At 40.1% G+C, this 18,358-nt stretch overlaps 1 protein-coding gene across 1 annotated transcript in view; it reads right to left on the bottom strand.

Annotated features, from left to right (window-relative positions):
• Nucleotides 1-18,358, bottom strand: part of SLC1A3 (solute carrier family 1 member 3) — a 72,279-nt gene that overhangs the window by 41,875 nt on the left and 12,046 nt on the right. The window contains exon 2 of the mRNA XM_029218735.1: nucleotides 11,428-11,565. Within this exon, the coding sequence (XP_029074568.1) occupies nucleotides 11,428-11,565 (138 nt within the window). The remainder of the gene's footprint in view (nucleotides 1-11,427; nucleotides 11,566-18,358) is intronic.

The raw sequence follows: 18,358 nt of genomic DNA, 5'->3' as shown, positions 1-18,358 counted from the left end.
AAAGAGTGGTCAGTGGCTTACATTTTGCTTACACCAAAGGGTCTTTGGGATTTTCTTTAATAAACACAAATGAATGATTTATAATTAGCCTGTACATTACTTATACATTTGTAAGAGGATAGCACCATCAATGCAAGAGGTTGCTTGGGCTATAGTCCTCTTCAGGCACACAAATGAGCAATAATCAGTACCACCATAAACTAACTCACCAAGCGGAGGTACAACTCACAACTGGCAATTCAAGAAATGGGATGGAAGCTGAATGAGACAACCCTCAAATTACTGAGAATGGTCAGTTGGCAAGCTTCACTTTGGCTTACTGATGGTCAAAAGGCAGTAGAAGCCATTCTACAAAGACACAGTCCAAGATTTGGATTGGAGGTCTTACGAGTGCTTTAAAAAGTGGAGGGTCCTAAAAGAATGGAACTTTAGGGGCTCTTCTGGAATTACCCAAGTGCAGACACCTAAGGGAGGAAACTGTTTCCTTCTGAGTTGAAAATAACTGACCTGGAATTATAGCTCATAATGCAGAGAATTATAATGAATATATAATTCAGTAGTATTGTAAAAGATCTGAACAGAACTTTCAGCAACGGGGGACATTCTGTAAATTAAGATGTACCAGGCCACTGAGGTAGCTCATAAAGGTCACTTCATACCAGTGAGATTTGTACCAGCACTCCAGTCTTAGCATCCACATTCCTTGGAGGAAACTCGAGTATGTAATCCAGAGGTCCTCTTGCTTCGGTCTGTCTCTACCCACACTCCTACCCTGACCCCCAACTACCTCCTCAGGGAAACCACAGGGGCCTCTGAGGAATGTCTCGATTTGGAGAGATTATCTGATTACTGCCCTCAAGACTTAACATTCTGGATACCTCAAGCATCTATACTATACATTTCCAAAAGTGAATTCCCGGCACAGGGAGAAAGCTATCTGATTTAAGCAGTGTATGATGTCCTTTGAAAGCTATGTGTAAAAACTCTAGCTTTGGTAGGTTAGATTAATAAGCAAACAAGCATTTAGAATGCCCCTTTCAAAAGAACTGACATTAAAATATTACATCTACCTTATATTTGAAAATGTCTAATTGTGTTAAAGATCATATAACATAAAATTTACCAACTTAACCATTTTTAAAGGTACAGTTCAGTGGTGTTAAGTATATTCACATTGTTGTGTCACCTGTCTTATTTTTTTAATTAAGCTGATTTTTATTCACTATAGCTGAAGAAAGTAACACATTATATTCTAACATAACAAAAAGTTATAATTGATGAGTCTACATACATTTCAAAGGATTTCAACAATTATTTTAGTATAACCAAAGATGTAACATTTGAATTTTATCTTTTTTGAAACATAAAATGCACAGTTTTAATACCCAGACTACGTATCTTATGACTTCGAAAATTTTAGCTAAAACATACATCTTTTACAGGTAAAAGCAAAGAAAAAAAAAAAAACATGATAAGTGTTGGCGAGAATGTGGAAAAATTAGAACCCTTATATGCTGCCGGTGGGGATGTAAATTACAATTACAAGTGCAATTACAAAACAGTCTGGCAGTTCTTCAAAAGGTTAAGCAGAGTTACCGTATGACCCAGAAATTCCACTCCAAGGTATATACCCAAGAGAAATGAAAACATAGGCCAGTGAAAGTCCACAGCAGCATTATTCATAAGAGCGCCCTGCCTGCAATGTAAAAAATCCCCCAAGTCCACCAACAGATGAATGGATAAATAAAATATGGGATGGCCAAACAATGAAATATTATTTGGCCATAAAAGAGAATGAAATAGTAACACATGCCACAACAGGGATGAACCTTGAAAACATGAACCTTGAAAGAGACCAGTAACAAAGGACCATGTATTGTATGATTCCATTTATATGAAATGTCCAGGATAGACAGATCTATAAAGAAATGAAGAAGACTGATGTTTGCCTAGGGTTAGAGGAATGGGGTAATTTGGGGGTGATGGCTAGGAAGTGTGGGGTTTTTTGGGGGTTAGTAATAATGTTCTAAAATTTATTGTGATGATGGATGCACAACTCCGGGAAGACACTAAAAGCCATTGAATTATACACTTAATATGCGTAAACTGTATGCACGTGAATTATATTTCAATAAAACTGTTAAAAAAATAAAAACCATCTTGAAAATAAGATAAATCTAAGTCTACCAATACCAAGAAATAATTTTAGGGACTCCATATAAATAAAAGCCTCTCTCTTTCTATTGTAAAATAGATTTCTATCATTCCAAGGAACAAGGAACAAGGGGAAGTTAGTGGTAGAGGGCAAAGTCTGACAACCAGGATGTCTCTAGCAGTTGAAAGTCTGATACACACTGCTATATATCCAAATATGCTTATGTGATTTATACAGCACTTTTCAGGCCCTTGACCTTACTTGGTAGGTGTTAAGTCAGTGTTCAGGTATTTATTTAATGGGAAATTATATACTGATATTAGCCATCTTTCCATAGAATTTCTGTTTTCTGCTAAAATCAAATAATGATGCCACGTGTCCAATTCAGAGGGAAACAAATGAATAAAGTCAATAGATGGAATTCTTTCAATTCTAAGATTTTTTCCCTATAAATTTTTCGTAAGTGTTTCTTGCCTCTACTCGTGTGAATACTGGCAAAAAAGGGGCTAAAAATTATGAAATATAATGCCTAAGTGATGTTAGAGATTCTGAAATTGTCAATCATGCTTAGATTTAACAGCTTACACTAGTCATGGAAATATGCTTATAGTTTTGTTCTCATACTGAGTCATATTCTCTCACAGTAAATGTGTTCCTGCGTCATTTAATATGCAAACATTTTGAATGTACCCATGAGTGTTATTGTTACGAATTTCCAGTTTATTATTCTTAAATATGTTTAAGAACGACTACATTAATGTCTGGCTGTAAGCCTAAACATGCCAAAGGAATGCTTTCAGATATGTCATTAAGCACAGGTCCCAAGATAAGACTGCCAAATTATATTCTAAAATTTAAAAATACAGCGAGATTCCAGTATAGAAGCGACTAATGTTTCCATCTTTTTAAAAAAATAAATACTTACTGTGTAGGTAGGGTATGCTGATATTAAGGATTTTATGGTATGTATCAATTTAGGAAAATTTTGCAATATTCTTTAGGAAAGTTAGTTTTAAAATAATGAAACTTCAGCTCTTAGCACAAACCCCTTTGAGAACAGTGCATTCAAATGACAGGTTAAGGAGACATGATGTAGTTGAGAAACCTTAAAGTACAGAAAGAAATTTTGGAAAAGTTGCAAATTAAAAAGAGTAGAGGCAACAGTCAGACTGTAGTACTTTTCAGAGTCAGAAGAATTTTGGAAAAAACAAACATGCAAAGCTATGTGTGCACATATCCATATTCATATTGTGCTATAATGAAAAATTGTGTTCCCAAATTTCATAGCATCAACATTTTATTGCATTATCTCCTACTAGATACAGACGCATCATGCTCTCTGGAAGCATTGGTAATTAATGTAAAGCACTGGTAGAGAAGTTTATACCACAAACGGAAAGAAAGTAAAGAGCTTGGTTGGCAACACTTTCTTTAAGTGACTGACAACTCTTGGTGTGTGTGGGGGTGTGTGTGTGTGTAGAACATTAAAGAAACATGAAACAAGTTAAAATCATCTTAAAATATTATTCCTGTCTTATGTGTTCTTTGTTTTTAGAAACATAATGAAGTATCTCGTATTTGCTTCAAAATAATCCAGTGGTGGGAAGGAGTATAGGTGGGGGAGAGGGTCCGGGGGTATTATAGATGACACAAGATTGTGTGTGTGTGTGTGTTTATTCCTCGCCCCCCCCCCCCGCCCCAGCCAACAGCACTGACAGGTCCTGGTAATATAAATGTCATCTCAACAGGTTGGATCTAGGAGGCCTACAATCATCTTGCCATCATGCTCTTACAGAACTCTTTCTAAATGATTAGCCAGGAGCTTCTTCTGACTTGTTTACTTGTCCCCAGCACCACAGAGGTCAGACACTGGCCTCCCTTCATCCAGTGCCCTGTGAGAGGAAACCCCCTTGGTAATTTAGGGGAAGTTTCTTCCCTCTGAGGAAAACTCAGATGGAAACTCAAGTAATTGTTTAAAAAATTAAATAGAAAGACAGCAAAACCTATTTCCCCATATGAGGGAGTGCAGGAAATGGACATTTGAAAGCAGTACTAACTGATAATGTAGATGTTGCTGGGTTAGCAAAACAAGTGCAATTACGGGTAGTGCGCTGGCCTCCAGCCTGGGGATCTGGGGTTATTACAAAGATCTCCATGAAGAAGTTAAAAAGAAGATTATCTTGTCTAGAGAAATAAATCTGCACAAACATAAGGCTTGAGAACCTAGATTCTACCCAGACTCAGAATCGGCTGGATCATTCCAGCAGATCAGTCCTTCAGCAGAGAATACCGTCACCCCAAAGACTTCTTTCCGCTTATCATGAAATACTCACTAAACACGGAACAGAGGGAAGATGGCGTACTGTCCCCTGCAGACATACAACCCATGGCATTGCCACAGAAAGCCTTGTCTGGCTACAGAACATTCTCTCTTTCTCTCTATCTCTATGTCTGTCTCTTTCTATTGGTAGAAACTCCAGCATCTTTTAACTTGGCTTTATGGGACACACAGAAGTCTTTTGTAATGGAATGCAGGTTCCTAGTCATTCCCAAGGTGAGCAGTTCTCCTAGCAGAAGTCCATTCAAATCAAAGTCAATAGACTGGGTGTCTGTGTGTGTCCTCAAGCACAAATCTCCAGTCAGAATTCATCAGGATCCATCATTGCTCTACTGAAAACCATTATCATATCAGCAGAAGAAAAGCATCTCTTTCCAACACAGCCCACAGATCTGTAGTTCCACAGTAGTTTGAAAGAAATCACCAAATTGGTAACATAGGGGAAAAAATCTTATTTTTCTTAGAGAATAATTTAATTTTAAAAGAAGTTTTAAATTTTTCTTTCTTGTTAATTTTATTAAAGAAACTTTCAAAAATGTCTTACAAACCAGAACCGATCAAAACCACAGGCTACATTGAAGCTGCTGAAATTCACAGATAAAAATTCCCAGGAATTCCCTGGCAGTCCAGTGGTTAAGACTCCGTGCTTTCACTGCTGAGGGCCTGGGTTCAATCCCTGGTTGGGTAACTAAGATCCCACAAGCCGTGTGGCCAAAAAAAAAAAAAAAAATCCCAACTCATAGAACCCCAAGCCTTCTGGAAAGTCAAATCTCACACAAAGCCTTGAGCCTGGGGCTTCTGATCTTTCAATTCAAGAACTGTTCCATTTTTACCGCAAAAGTTTTTCCATAAACATTCAATTCTGAGGGGTTAGGTTACCACAGGCAGAACCCCTCTGAGCCAGTGGTTTGTTGCAGCTGACCCAACCTCAGCTGGTATTAGCAGAGGATTGGCTCCTGGTGACTCTCCCTACCCAGTCACGTGACACCTGGAGCTCTGGGTTCAATTCTGGGAAAACAATGGGATTCAGGAGAGGGCAACCCAGTTGGTAAGGGGCCTAGAAGGACTGGGCACATGAGAAGAACTGGGAGAGAAATTCTAGGCGGTGCTCAGATGCCCTCTTGAAACTGGCTGAAGAACTGTGCTCCATGGGGCACAATTAGCACCACTAGGTGGACCTCGCAGGAGACAAGTGCAACTCAAGTTCGGACCACCTAAGCATGAAACTTTCAGGAGGCAGCTGATGGCCACCTTCCGGGGTGCTGGAGAGGGGACTCCTGTCCTGGGCGTCGGGATGCATAGCATCACCTCTCTCTGCCTTCCAGTTTGGACAGCCTCAGTCTCCTGTCTCTCCTCCTGAAAGCTGAGTGGCTCTGCTCTGAAAGGGAAAGTTTCTGTGGCTGAAACCCTGTTAGGTGCCTCTTCCCTCTGACTTCCCATCTGTGAGGCTATGTTCCCCGGTGTTACTTTTGCTGGGAACGTCACGGGGCACCCCCCTCTGGCTCTTACCGTGTTTAGCGGTGAGCCAGGTGTGAGGAAAGCAACAACAAGCTGCTGACTGGGGAGCCTGAAAACTGGAGACTCAGGAAGAGGGATGGCCTGATACTCAGTCCCTACTTTGTCCTCCACTGGGCTCTTCTTCCCTGGGTCACTGTTCCCGTGACGCTGCAATCGTGAGTCTATCTCCCAACCAGACTCTGAACTCCTTGAGGTCAGGGGCCTTGTCTTCCTCATTTGGGACCCTCAGGTCCTAGAAAAGTGGCTGGTACGTAAAAAAGCTCAACAAGTGCTTAGTGAATGAAATTGTCTGCGACAGAATGGTAGACATTTTCTGGGACAGCTAGGCTTAAATAAATTTGTCTACACTTTACCAAAACCCAAATCCACTAAAAATAAATAAAAAGCATTTAATTTCCCAGATTTCCTTTCTATAGGATGCAAAAAAGCCAGGTGATCTCTTTAGCCCTCAGATGGGTCTTCCCATTAGATCTTACAACCTCTCCCTCTAGATGGATGTTATTTAGCCTCCCTTCCCACGTTTGTAAACAGATGGAGATAGAAAATAAAGCGGGGCCAATGGTTGGCTTCAAATGAGCTGGGCTGAAGCTGCTTTCTCGGTACCTTGTTTCCAGGCTGCCATGAAGTGTGTTCGAGTGTTGAGACAGACTCAGTTTGTCAACGTTTTGATTAGCCGGGAAGGCTCCGCTTTCGGCATGTAAGCAGCACGTGGAATTTGCTGCCCTGTGGATTCCAGGGTGCCACACACTGGGGCTAAGTTTCTCAGGAAAGACCGGGCAGTTGTATAACCAATGATAATATTTAGAATTATGCAGCTGTGATAAGGTCATCCCATCCCTCACTGCAGGGCAAAAACCAATCCCTTCCAGTAGAGAGGAAGGAATTTTCCCGTGTTGTTACTCCATTACTCATGGTTTCTTTAATTTACCTTTAATAGGGAACTGATAGCTGTAAGGATCACAGACATACGAGACGTGAGGAATCTGGAGGCTTAGTTACATGCCCCTGAACTGAAGCTCTCTTCTTCTTCTAGAATTTTCACTTATACAATGTGGACCAGGACAGCTCTCACTGCTGCTACTCTGACTGCCAATAACTACCATTAATTGAGCACATACTGTGTGCCAGGCATAAATCCTCAGAACAACAGACCCACGACATAGGTACCATTAACACCTTCGTTTTACAGAGAATGAAAAGGAGGCCCAAAGAAACTCCTCCCTACCCGAGATGGATATTTTTTTCCCTCCTTCAATGAAATGTATGTGTGGGGGAAGAAAGGAAAGAAATCTACAGTCCCTTTTCTTGTACATAGATGCCTGGGGTATTTCACAAAGGCCTCAGCTATATCCCTGAGCCATGACAATGAATAGTTTAAAATATTAAATTTTTCTTGTGTGATTTTGGCTTTCATTTTTGCAAGGCCTTCACAAACCTTTCACATGTCCAAATACTAAGAATTGCCTAGCTCATTTTTTGCCCTCTTGTGTTAAAGGAAATGACAAAAGTTTACATTATTTTTATTGTAACTGTCATTTCTCTGACACTAAGGGCCATACTTTGAGGTATGCCATTTATTGTCTGTACTTTTATTTTCTCAGGTAAGAGAGCCTTTTGCTGAGTGTAGCTTGTTGGCTTCAACTACAGTTAAGTCCCACATTCCATTGAATTCATTGGTCTATAGATTTGGAAGATGTTTGTCAAAAGGGATGCATCCCCCTTCCAGAAAACTGGAGACACGGAAGATTCCTTTCGAGGTAAGTGATTGAGAAGGAATGCACACTTAGAATGAGAAAAGAAGAAAGCACTAGTTTTCTGAAAAAATTCCAAAGTAAGGAGGAGGTGATGGTTACGTCTACACAGAGCAACCTGAAATGGAGTTTAATTATTATCTAGTGAATTTCATCAGGGTTAAGTCAGCCGAGCCAACTCATAATTCTGGCATGAAATATCTAGTCTGGCTGCTTATCTTGACCAAATCAATAGGAATTGGTACCAACCCCCTATTTTATTGTGCAGTATGTTGGCATACAAGTATTCTTCTTGTTCAAAAAAATAGGTACTTGAGTACAAATCTAGCCGTTAGGCTTTCTCCAGCTTGTCTCTGGCAGGTTCTGGAATGCTAATACACACCAAGGATGTTTGGAAGGATTGAAAATTTCAAATTCAGAAAAAGGAGAACATGGCTTACAGGGGGTCTAGTGCCACAATTCACCAACAGGGATGTTCCAACTATGAAAACGTAACTTCAATGTCTCCGAGTTTAAACGTGATTAAATGTACAGAACCTTCTAAAACAAAATGCCAAATGGAAATAATGCAATAAGGGTTTCATGCATTTCACCTTCTGTCTGCACAGACCCTGGGACTTTTGAACTTAAGAGTGCTGAGTTCTCGTGTTCCTGTCGGGCGCAGAAAAGGCCAACGTGGCTAGGACACAACATGGTAATACCCAGAAGGTGGAGGAGAAGTTTTCCAACAGTTATTCGTTTAGTAGACAATAAATGTGGTGTTCAGTAGCTGATTCCATGTTGAGTTAAGCTTCAATATGGAACTGCCAACAGTGGAATGAGGCAACATATGAAACCCAGAGATAGCCTGATGGGTGCACAAATCTATCAGTGCATTTCTTATAATTAATAGCACTGACACTGAAACCTGAGTTCCAATATTGGTAGCACAAGGGATGGATTGAGCCTGCAAATGTTAATTATGTCAATGTTTGAAAATCTAGGTTCTTATCAATTTTTGGATTTCTGGATTCTTTTGAAAAATTGGAAGATCTGGCCCTTGTTGACACATGGCAACAATTGGCTGGAGCTGATAGTTTTCAGGTCACAATCTTGCCTCCCTTTGTCTACGCTATTCTGCAGCGGGACACTTTCCATTTATCATCACACTCATCTCTGTTACCTCTCCTGTCAAAGAGAAATATTTCTCTGTATCCATGACTCTATTAAGTAGGAAAACAAAAAGTAGCCTGAAAGGGCAGCTTCATATATATACATCGCCCGCTTGGCCACTGGAGGCATCTGAGTTTGCTTTTCCATTCTAAAATAGTGGACCCTGACTTTGTTGTCTCCCAGCACATTCTCCAATAATGCTTCCCAACACATACAGGGATCCCCTGGGGTGTGTGTACTTTGCAAAAGTCCCCCTGCCTCCTCATTCACACTGAGTCACACCCTGCTTTGGTTTAGAATCCCTGTACTTAAAACCATGAAAGAAATTCTTATGGAATCTATCACTCATTCCAGTTGATCATGAATATCTAAATTACCATGTAGCTTGGAAATTATTCCTTTGAGACCAACACCTTAAAAAGATCTTTGGCAAGCTAAATTAAGCCGCTTCTCTTAACAGTCCTGGAAAAGAGCTGACACTCTTTTAATGGTCCCTAGTGGCAGCATTCCCAACTTGCAATTAGGTTACATTTTAAAAGTTCATTTTATACTGGTTGTTTGCAGTTTATAATTCCTTTCTCTTTAACACCAATATTATAAATGTTGATAATTTCTCCAAGGTTTACGCACAATTTCTTTTTAACCATGCAGAGGGATTGTATCATAGTGGGTTATTTTTTTTCCCAGAAAAATTACTCAACGAAAGCTCTTATTCCTTCAACAAAGTTGATGTATTAAGTATTAGAAAATACCAGGAAATTCCACTTCAAATAACTGTTAACTCGGATTGCTACTAAAGGGAGCTAATATTTCCTCTAGTTGTACCAAACGAGGGCTTTCCTCTTATAAAACCCACTGTAGCACAGTGGAACTTTTAGCACAATTGCCAGAAAGCAGAAACCTCTAAACACTGTTCTCACCCTTGAAGAGACAGTATAAAGGAACCCCAAACCCCACAGTTTGCATCCAGAAAAACTGCAGGTACTCAATTCAGACTCCAGCCAGTAGGGATGGTGGGAAGGGACTCCCTGTACCATTAAACAAAACAGTGGATGTGAGTTCTGTCCTCTAAGTGCTTCTGCAAGAACTTGTTTCCCAGGAAAATGGCAGCACATAGATAATGAGGATGTGCCCTCACGTCAGCATGAATTTAGCTTCTGTGATAAGAATCGTGGCCGCTGTGATTACCTCTGGTCAGCAATGGGCCAGGCCAGTTTCAAAAACAAGTGCCCCAAATCATTCTGTCTACTTGATTGTTTTATGGGCACTTCATCCTCCAACGGAAGCTTTATGTACATGCAATCACTTGTTTGAAGACCTGAACAAGTAGAAGCCAGCAGAGATCTGCAAGGCGCTGAAAAAAAAACAAACTGACATAGTTTCTGTCCAAGTAATGGCCAGCCCTCCAAGGCATAGAGCAGTCAGAATCTTGCCCCAAGACTTTTGAGTTGTTCTATGTTGTTCTTATTACACAGAGATCTTGAAAGGCGATTATAAATATCCTTGAGAACTCCCTGGGCGGGGGGGGGGGGGGGGGGGGGGGGGGGGGGGAAGATGCTTGGAGCCACAGAACGATCTGCCTAAGGGTGGGCAGCAAGCCAAGGACGGAAGAGAAAACAGGGCCAGTAATACCTGAGTTCTGGGTTTTAGCTACAAACTCAGAAACCATCCTGCTGGGGCAGTGTCTATGGACATTCCTTCTCCAAGTCAGAGATGTGCTGTGGGGAAAGAGAAGAGTTTTCTAAAACTTCTTGGTTCTGTTTGTATTCTCCAATCACAGGTACCAGTGACTCCTCAACCATTTCCCATGCAGGCGTAAATCGTTATTTCGCGTTCATAGAAAATAAGAATCCTATCCTGCAAAGCTTCCGTGCCTTGAAAATCCAAGTGTCAACTGACAAAATATCTGGATGGGGAAAATCTCCCACCCCCTCCCCATTCTCCCACCAGCGTAAAAGGCAACGGGGGTGGGGGACAATGGAGAAGGGAACGAAATCATGCGGGTTCACCAGGAAAAGATACAGTGTTGGTGGCAGCAGAGTTGGTGAGTGTGTTGTGGGCATTACCTCTTGATGAGGCTTCCAAGAAGGCTCCCGCTCAAGTCGTGGTGGCTCTGAGAACAAGCATTCTTGCATCAATAGCTAATAGGCTGTCCAACCAGATGTTATCTGGGTGGGATAAGAGGGTGAGAAAACAGACCTGTTGTACGCTGTTGTCAACTACATCGCTGTGGGCAGAGAAGGCTGGTTGTGTAGTGTTTAGCAGTGTGCCTCTTTTGTAGTGAGGCAGACCAGATTACATGGCGGTTCAAATCCGTTTCCTCTTGTGATTGGTAAAATACGAGAGTTATAATCATTCATGCATTACTAAAGCCTCCTTTCCATCATCTTGAAGGGACTTTTATTTTCTAGAACAGAGCATGCATCCAGCAGGAACCTAAAGCGTTTGTTTTTCTAAGCGATCTTTTGCAATAAGCACACATGAAAAAAACAAAACAAAACTGCATAGGGTACCTGTGACAAGACTGGAAATGATTAGTGGTAACACCAGCATCTGTAACATCCGCATCAGAAGTTCCCCGGGAAAGGAGAAGTATTTGACTTCCCGGTAGCTCATTTTGTATGGTCGGAGGGTAAATCCAAGGATTGTACCTGCAGGAGAAAAAACAAAAACCAAACAAAGAAGAAAAGTTGAGTCTTTTTCGAAACTGTAACAATTGTAGAAAAATAAGCAAGCATTTGGCTGATTATCACTCCTGTCTAAGGAGACTCGATTTATTTAAGCAGCAAATATTTGTGCCACTTTGGAGCAAGGGGTGTGCCTATCTTTTCAATCATAGTCTGGAAGGGTCTGGCTGAATTCAGGGCTTCGAGTAGAACTTAGAGAAAAAAATGTTCCTGGTCTTAGCAAATGAAAAATTTCTTTGTCTAACTTGCATGCAGGGGAACCAGTTTTGACATGGTCCAGGACATGGATTGGGGCATATCTAGGAAACAAATCACGTATCCACACACAAGGCAATATAGGAAAAAAAAAAAAAAGGCTTATTATAATGAAGTTCTTTTGTAACAACAGATGTTAGAACGGCTGGCATAACCACTTATAAAGGGTAGTGTAATTTTATCTTTTACAATTAAAAAAAACCTCCTCTTGTGCACACTGTTAATCCATTTTCATCATCTCCCTGTCTACACACCACACTTTCTGTCTACATGGTCCCGATATTGCCTTGGCAACTATATTGTACAGACTTGCTAGTTGCTGGCAAAAGAAGACTACAAAATTAGCAGAGACTTTTTCCAAAAGTTTTCCCTGAAAACTTAGGGGATAATAAGGGAAAGAGAAAGCAATTTTCCCCTTAATTTGATTCTGCTCCTGGAACTTCAAAAAATATTTAAATGATAACTCTATAGGTATATCAAATTATGCTTGGTACCTTTGGAAATGTTCAGAAATTAACAGATGTATTGAATAATTTACTCCTTCTCCCCTTTTCCTAATAAACTTTCTTTGCCCCCCCAAATTTTGTTATTCCATTATTGTAAATATTTTCAAAAATTTTACTAAACCATGTGAGTTATAGAGAAGCACTGAGTAGTCTAGAGGCTAGAGGTTGGGGGAGGAGAGAGAATACTGTGTAGACACAAGTTTTTCCAAAGGAAGCAAGCAGTCCTTTAAGGAAACTGAACCATCCTAACTTCTTATGAAATGAGACACAAAGTTCACTTCAATTGTTACTGCAACTCCAATTTCAATTCTTGGATTCCAACAACATGAAGTATCCATTCTTTGATTACATACCGTGATATCCCAATTACGAGTTGAATCTACATGACTAGAAAATCCAGCTGACCCTGTTTTCAAGACCTTCAGAAAAATATGTATTGCTTTTTCCCAATGTAACAGTAATAGGTTCGGGAGAGAAAAGTTGATTTGGAAAATGTAGAAAAGAGGAAGCAAAAGCCTACCTTTATTGGTTCTACCATTTAAATAGCAAATAGCTAACACTGACTGGGCTCTCTCTATTTGCCAGGCATTGTTGTTAGCGCTTTACCTGTATTAATATCAATATATTTAATCCTCACAAAACTCCCAGGACATAGGTACTAATTTACCACCAGTTTACTGATGGAGAAATCTAATCATAGTGAAGTTAAAACATGCCCAATTTCAACAGCTCTTCCATATCAAAGTCAAATAGCTGTCTATTCAAGTGGCAGAGCTGGGATTTAAACCCAGGCAGTTTAGACTCAGATCTCACATTCTTGACTACTTTTCACACTTCCTGTCTCTTCAGTAGAGCAAAGACAACTACTGTTAGTGCTTCTCTGAGCTTCTTTCCAGAATGTTCTCTTACAGAGTTAAATACACAGAGATCACGCAGACTATACTTTTCCATATATAGTCACCATAAACATCACTTTTAAGCCTCATGATAGCAGATCCAGTGATTGTATCAAAATTTACTTACTACCATTTTTGTTGTTGAACACTTGGTTGTTTCGCAGTTTTTACTTTTATTAAAAACACCATTATGAATATATGAAGGCTGGTTTTTACCTAGAGATATTTTGTTTAGTGTAGTTCAGGGAAAGGGAACCAGTGCATTAAAGAATCTGGTTACCAGCTGCGGGGAGGAGAGAAATAGGTGAGGGAGATTAAGAGGTATAAACTTGCAGTTACAGAATAAATGAGTCATGGGTATGAAATGTACAGTGTGGGGAATATAGTCAATAATTATGTAATATCTTTGTAGAATGACAAATGGTAACTAGACTTATCATGAAGATCACTTGGGAATGTATAGAGACATGGAATCACTATGTTGTACACCAGGAGCTAACATAGTGTTGTAGGTCAATTATACTTCAAAAACAAGCAAACAAACTCATAGAGATCAGAACTGTGGTTACAAGAGGGGGTGTGTGTGGGGAAAGGAATTGGATAAGGCAGTCAAAAGGTATAAAGTTCCAGTTATAACGCAAATAAGTACTAGGGAAGTAATGGACAACATGACGAATTAACACTGCTGTACGTTGTATATGAAAGTTGTTGGGAATTCCCTGGTGGTCCAGTGGTTAGGACTCCGTGTTTCCACTGCAGGGGGCATGGGTTCAATCCCTGGTCGATGGACTTTCACTAAACTTTTTGTGATAATCATTTCATGATGTATGCAAGTCAAATCATTATGCAGTACATCTTTGTGTGTGTGTGTGTGTGTGTGTGTGTGTGTGTGTGTTGTTGTTGTTTTTTTTAGCCGAGCCGCAAGACTTGCGGGATCTTTGTTCCCAGACCAGGGGTTGAACCCGGACCCTCAGCAGTGAAAGCTCAGAGTCCTAACCACTGGGCTGCCAGGGAATTCCCATGCTGTACATCTTAAACTTATACAGTGCTGTATGTCAATTACACCTCAATAAAACTGGAAGAAAAAAAAAAAAGCATATGACTACCTCAATTCATGTTATCAAATTGCTTTCCCAATGGATTGGCCCACCAGTTTAATACCCCATTAGTGAATGAGAAGACTTTATTTCCCATACCTCTAGGAATGGAATATTATCATAAAAACTTGTTAAAAGAAGCAGAATTTTTGAATGAGTAAATAGTCTGTATATTTGTTTTCTTTTGAATTTACTTAACATCTAATGACCATTCCTCCTAATTGTATTTTCACCAGTCATTTACTAAATCCTGATAGTTTAAGAGTTTATGTATGTGTGTGTATATTTGGTATAGATTCTTTATATAATAGAGATAATTACCCTTTGCCTATGTTCAAAATAACATTTGCTATAGTTTTTTTCTAATTTGCTTGCCATATATTATTACTTAAAATATACAGGTGTTCTACAAGTAATGTCTACACATCTTTTTTATTAAGTGATTTCTTCAAGAGTTATAAACTTTAATTTCCCTCACCCTCCCAAGTTTGAGAAAACTTCAATACACTTTTCCTTTTTCGATAGTTTGCTTGGTTATAAAATCTTAACTCTTTAATCTCCCTGGAACTCTGTTTGGGGTAAGGTATTTAATTTCAATTTTCAGTGTGCATTATTCAATACAACAGTATTAACAGCACATAGGAATTATAAAAAGCTCTGGTTATATCTGGTTCTTTCCTACTTGTTCATATAAAGGTCAATTTACTAAAATCTGTGCTTTATCTTATAATAAGTATGCAAGGAATAAAATAAATATTATAAAGTTTACTTCCAATCAAATGTATTTTCACTGGCATTGGTTATGTTTTGTGACTTTTCTTTACATGCATTTAAACGTTTGTCATTCAATTATAACAAAAAATATGCACAGTAAGCCCAAGAAACTCATTTTGGTCTTCTGGAATTTGACCATACCAAGCGAGTAGGAATTTTAGATATCCTTCAAATAACAATTTAAGAACAAGCTTGGTTTTACAAGACCCTTTCTAAATACAGTTTTAGAAATGTATTTACTCATGTACAACAATATTTTCAAGGGTGGGTAGGATCCTGCCTAGTCCAGAAATACCCATTTAAATTATAATTCAGAAAAAATTGGTAAGATAGCTGCTCTACTAATGATACAGAGCAACAGAAAGACAGTCAAAGGAGGCAAAGTCTCAAGAGGTGGTGAAATTTTTCATCTGCCTCCTTCCAGTCAAGATGGTCTTGCTTGGAAGTGTAGTCCTGGCATCTACCCTAGAATGTCTCTGTTTCTTTACCGTCTCCAATACAGAAACCACATTTTCTAAAAGCTCTTTTTTATAGTAGGAACTGCAGAAAGATGACATCATTTATTTCTAAGGGATAGTTTTAAGTCAAGTGCTTTGAAGAGAGGAGTTGTTTAGAGTGATAGCACATTGCAAATACACTTTGAATCCATTTTGTCCCTGACTGTGCTTTGGTTTATTTACTGTCTCTGGGTTTATCAAGTGAGCCAGTTCTACTCTTAGGAAAGATTATGTGGGGAAGGGCAATTTTTACTGAGCTCTTACTATGTGTCAATGGTGGTGTGATCCTCATCACAACTTTACGAGGTAGGTATTATCATACCTATTTTAAAGAGGAATATGTTGATGCTCAGGAGTTAGTTAACTTGCTCAAGGTTACACAGCTAGTAAGTGGTTGACCCGGGGGCTTCCAAACAAAAGCCAGTGCTCTTTCTACTAGCTTGCTTGAAGACAGTTCTCAAATGCACCTGGCCTCTGGGTCTTCAGCATCTCTAACCCCCCAAATTGTAGAAGCGCTTGAGTATTAACCCTGGATCTGCTAGAGATGTCCCAGAGGCACCTTCGGAACCTTGCACAGGTCCACTTACTTTTTGAGGATCCCACAATATGGTTATTAGTATCAAGTCACTGTTTAAAATGGTTACACCAAGTCCCTTTTCATGGAATGATTTAACTAAATGTATATAGAATTTATTAATTAAAGTAGCCTGCCTTTTCCCTCCAGTGCACACATTTTAATCCTTGGAAACCATCAGTAACAAAGGTGGGAAAGACATTAAATGAAAACATCCTTCAGGTTCTCATGCTTAATGACAACAGCTAACAGTCTTCAGCACATGCAAGATGCCAAGTTCTCACAAGCACAGATGCCATGGAAGCCAGGACTGGTACTACCCATATCTCACAGATGGAGAACCAGTCACTGACAAAGTAGGTAAACTGCCAAAACCACAAACCTGTATAGGTCGGAGCCATAGTCAGCGTAGAGAGAGGTCAAGCTCTTCTCAAGGTCAGCTGAGTGGCTGAGGTGGGCTTCATACCCAGCTCCAGGGCCCAGACCCTCACCCACTATGCTGTACTCATGGCCTTTCAGTAGACATGGTACGAATTTAAAGAGCCTAAGTTAGGACACAACATTTTACCTACATTTTCATTCTCTTTTGAATTAGGTTAACTAAATATAGAGCTTAAGTTGAGGAAAGATTTTGTTGATTTTACTTAATGAAGTCCACATCTAGCTTTTTTTCAGTTCATTTGTTAAATGAATAAACAAAAGCCATTTTTTTCTTCAGCTTTCTGCTGGGACAGGCAGCGTTAGAGGTGAAGCCAGTGTGCTGAGGTCAGCCAGCTCTCAGCATCAAGTTAAGAGGAGATGCTCTGCATATGCAAAGATGGCTTTTCTGGGTAAGCAATTCAGGTTTCTGATTACAGAGCCCAGCAACGAAAAGGGTCTTCCCTGAAAACAAGTTCTCACAGCCTGATACACAGACTTCTCAGAGCCCTCTCCACTCTGCCCTTTCGACCAGTTAGAGGGAGAAGGGTGGAGGGAAGCCTGCTTCCCTTCAGTAAAGCAACTCACTGCCTCTGCAGAGCTGAGTTCCATTAGTGGGCACTTATTTAAGCACATTGATTGATATTCCCAGAACTAATAAAAACTTTTATGGCTACCAGATTTTTAGTGCAAAAGAACAGATCCTTTATTATTGATTACTCTGCAAAAATAACCATAAAAACCAGAAGAACTTCCTAACAGGATTTGTTAGATCCGAAGCAAACTTTGCAAAGTTGGCATCTTGGTGACATTATGTAATACATAGATGTCACGAGCAATATCAAAATTGCTCGTTCTCAGCCAACAGTCTCATAGTATTCTTATTTTGGTATTTTAACAAGATTTCTAGAATCTAGGAAATATCTTAACAAAAATGTTTACAGTGATCAAAATTAACCGTCCTTGTTGAATGCTACAAACAAAGATGCATTTTTTAAAAATACTTTTTCTGGGGCTTCCCTGGTGGTGCAGTGGTTGAGAGTCCACCTGCCGATGCAGGGGACGCGGGTTCGTGCCCCGGTCCGGGAGGATCCCACGTGCCGCGGAGCGGCTGGACCCGTGAGCCATGGTCGCTGAGCCTGCGCGTCCGGAGCCTGTGCTCCGCAACGGGAGAGGCCACAGCAGTGAGAGGCCCATGTACCGCAAAAAAAAAAAAAAAAAAAAGAGAGAGAAAAAATACTCAAGAAAAAGAGTCCTTCAGGGGTTCACTGTTTCTCCCTGGGGAGTCTATACAACAAATACTTCTTTGGAAGATTAAATATCACTTCACTTTCTAAACTAAGACACAATGTGCACCCTGGAGCCTCAGAAAGAACACATACCTGGTTCACTTTTTTTTTTTTCTTTTGCGCTACGCGGGCCTCTCACTGCTGTGGCCTCTCCCGTTGCGGAGCACAGGCTCCGGACGCGCAGGCTCAGCGGCCATGGCTCACGGGCCCAGCCGCTCCGCGGCATGTGGGATCTTCCCGGACCGGGGCACGAACCCGTGTCCCCCGCATCGGCAGGCGGACTCTCAAACACTGTGCCACCAGGGAAGCCCCGCTGGTTCACTTTTGAAGGCCAGACATTCACAAGTTAAAGCTAAAGACCTGTTTTAAGAATTTGGTTCGTATCTAATCTGAAAAAAATTATTGAAAATATTAAGAAGCCAGAAAATATTTAAGAGTAAAAGAATGAAGCA

The sequence above is a fragment of the Monodon monoceros genome, unplaced genomic scaffold (assembly GCF_005190385.1).
Source record: "Monodon monoceros isolate NGI ecotype Baffin Bay Population unplaced genomic scaffold, NGI_Narwhal_1 Super_Scaffold_12, whole genome shotgun sequence".
Lineage (NCBI taxonomy): Eukaryota > Metazoa > Chordata > Mammalia > Artiodactyla > Monodontidae > Monodon > Monodon monoceros.
This window is presented reverse-complemented; position numbering and strand designations above follow the sequence as displayed.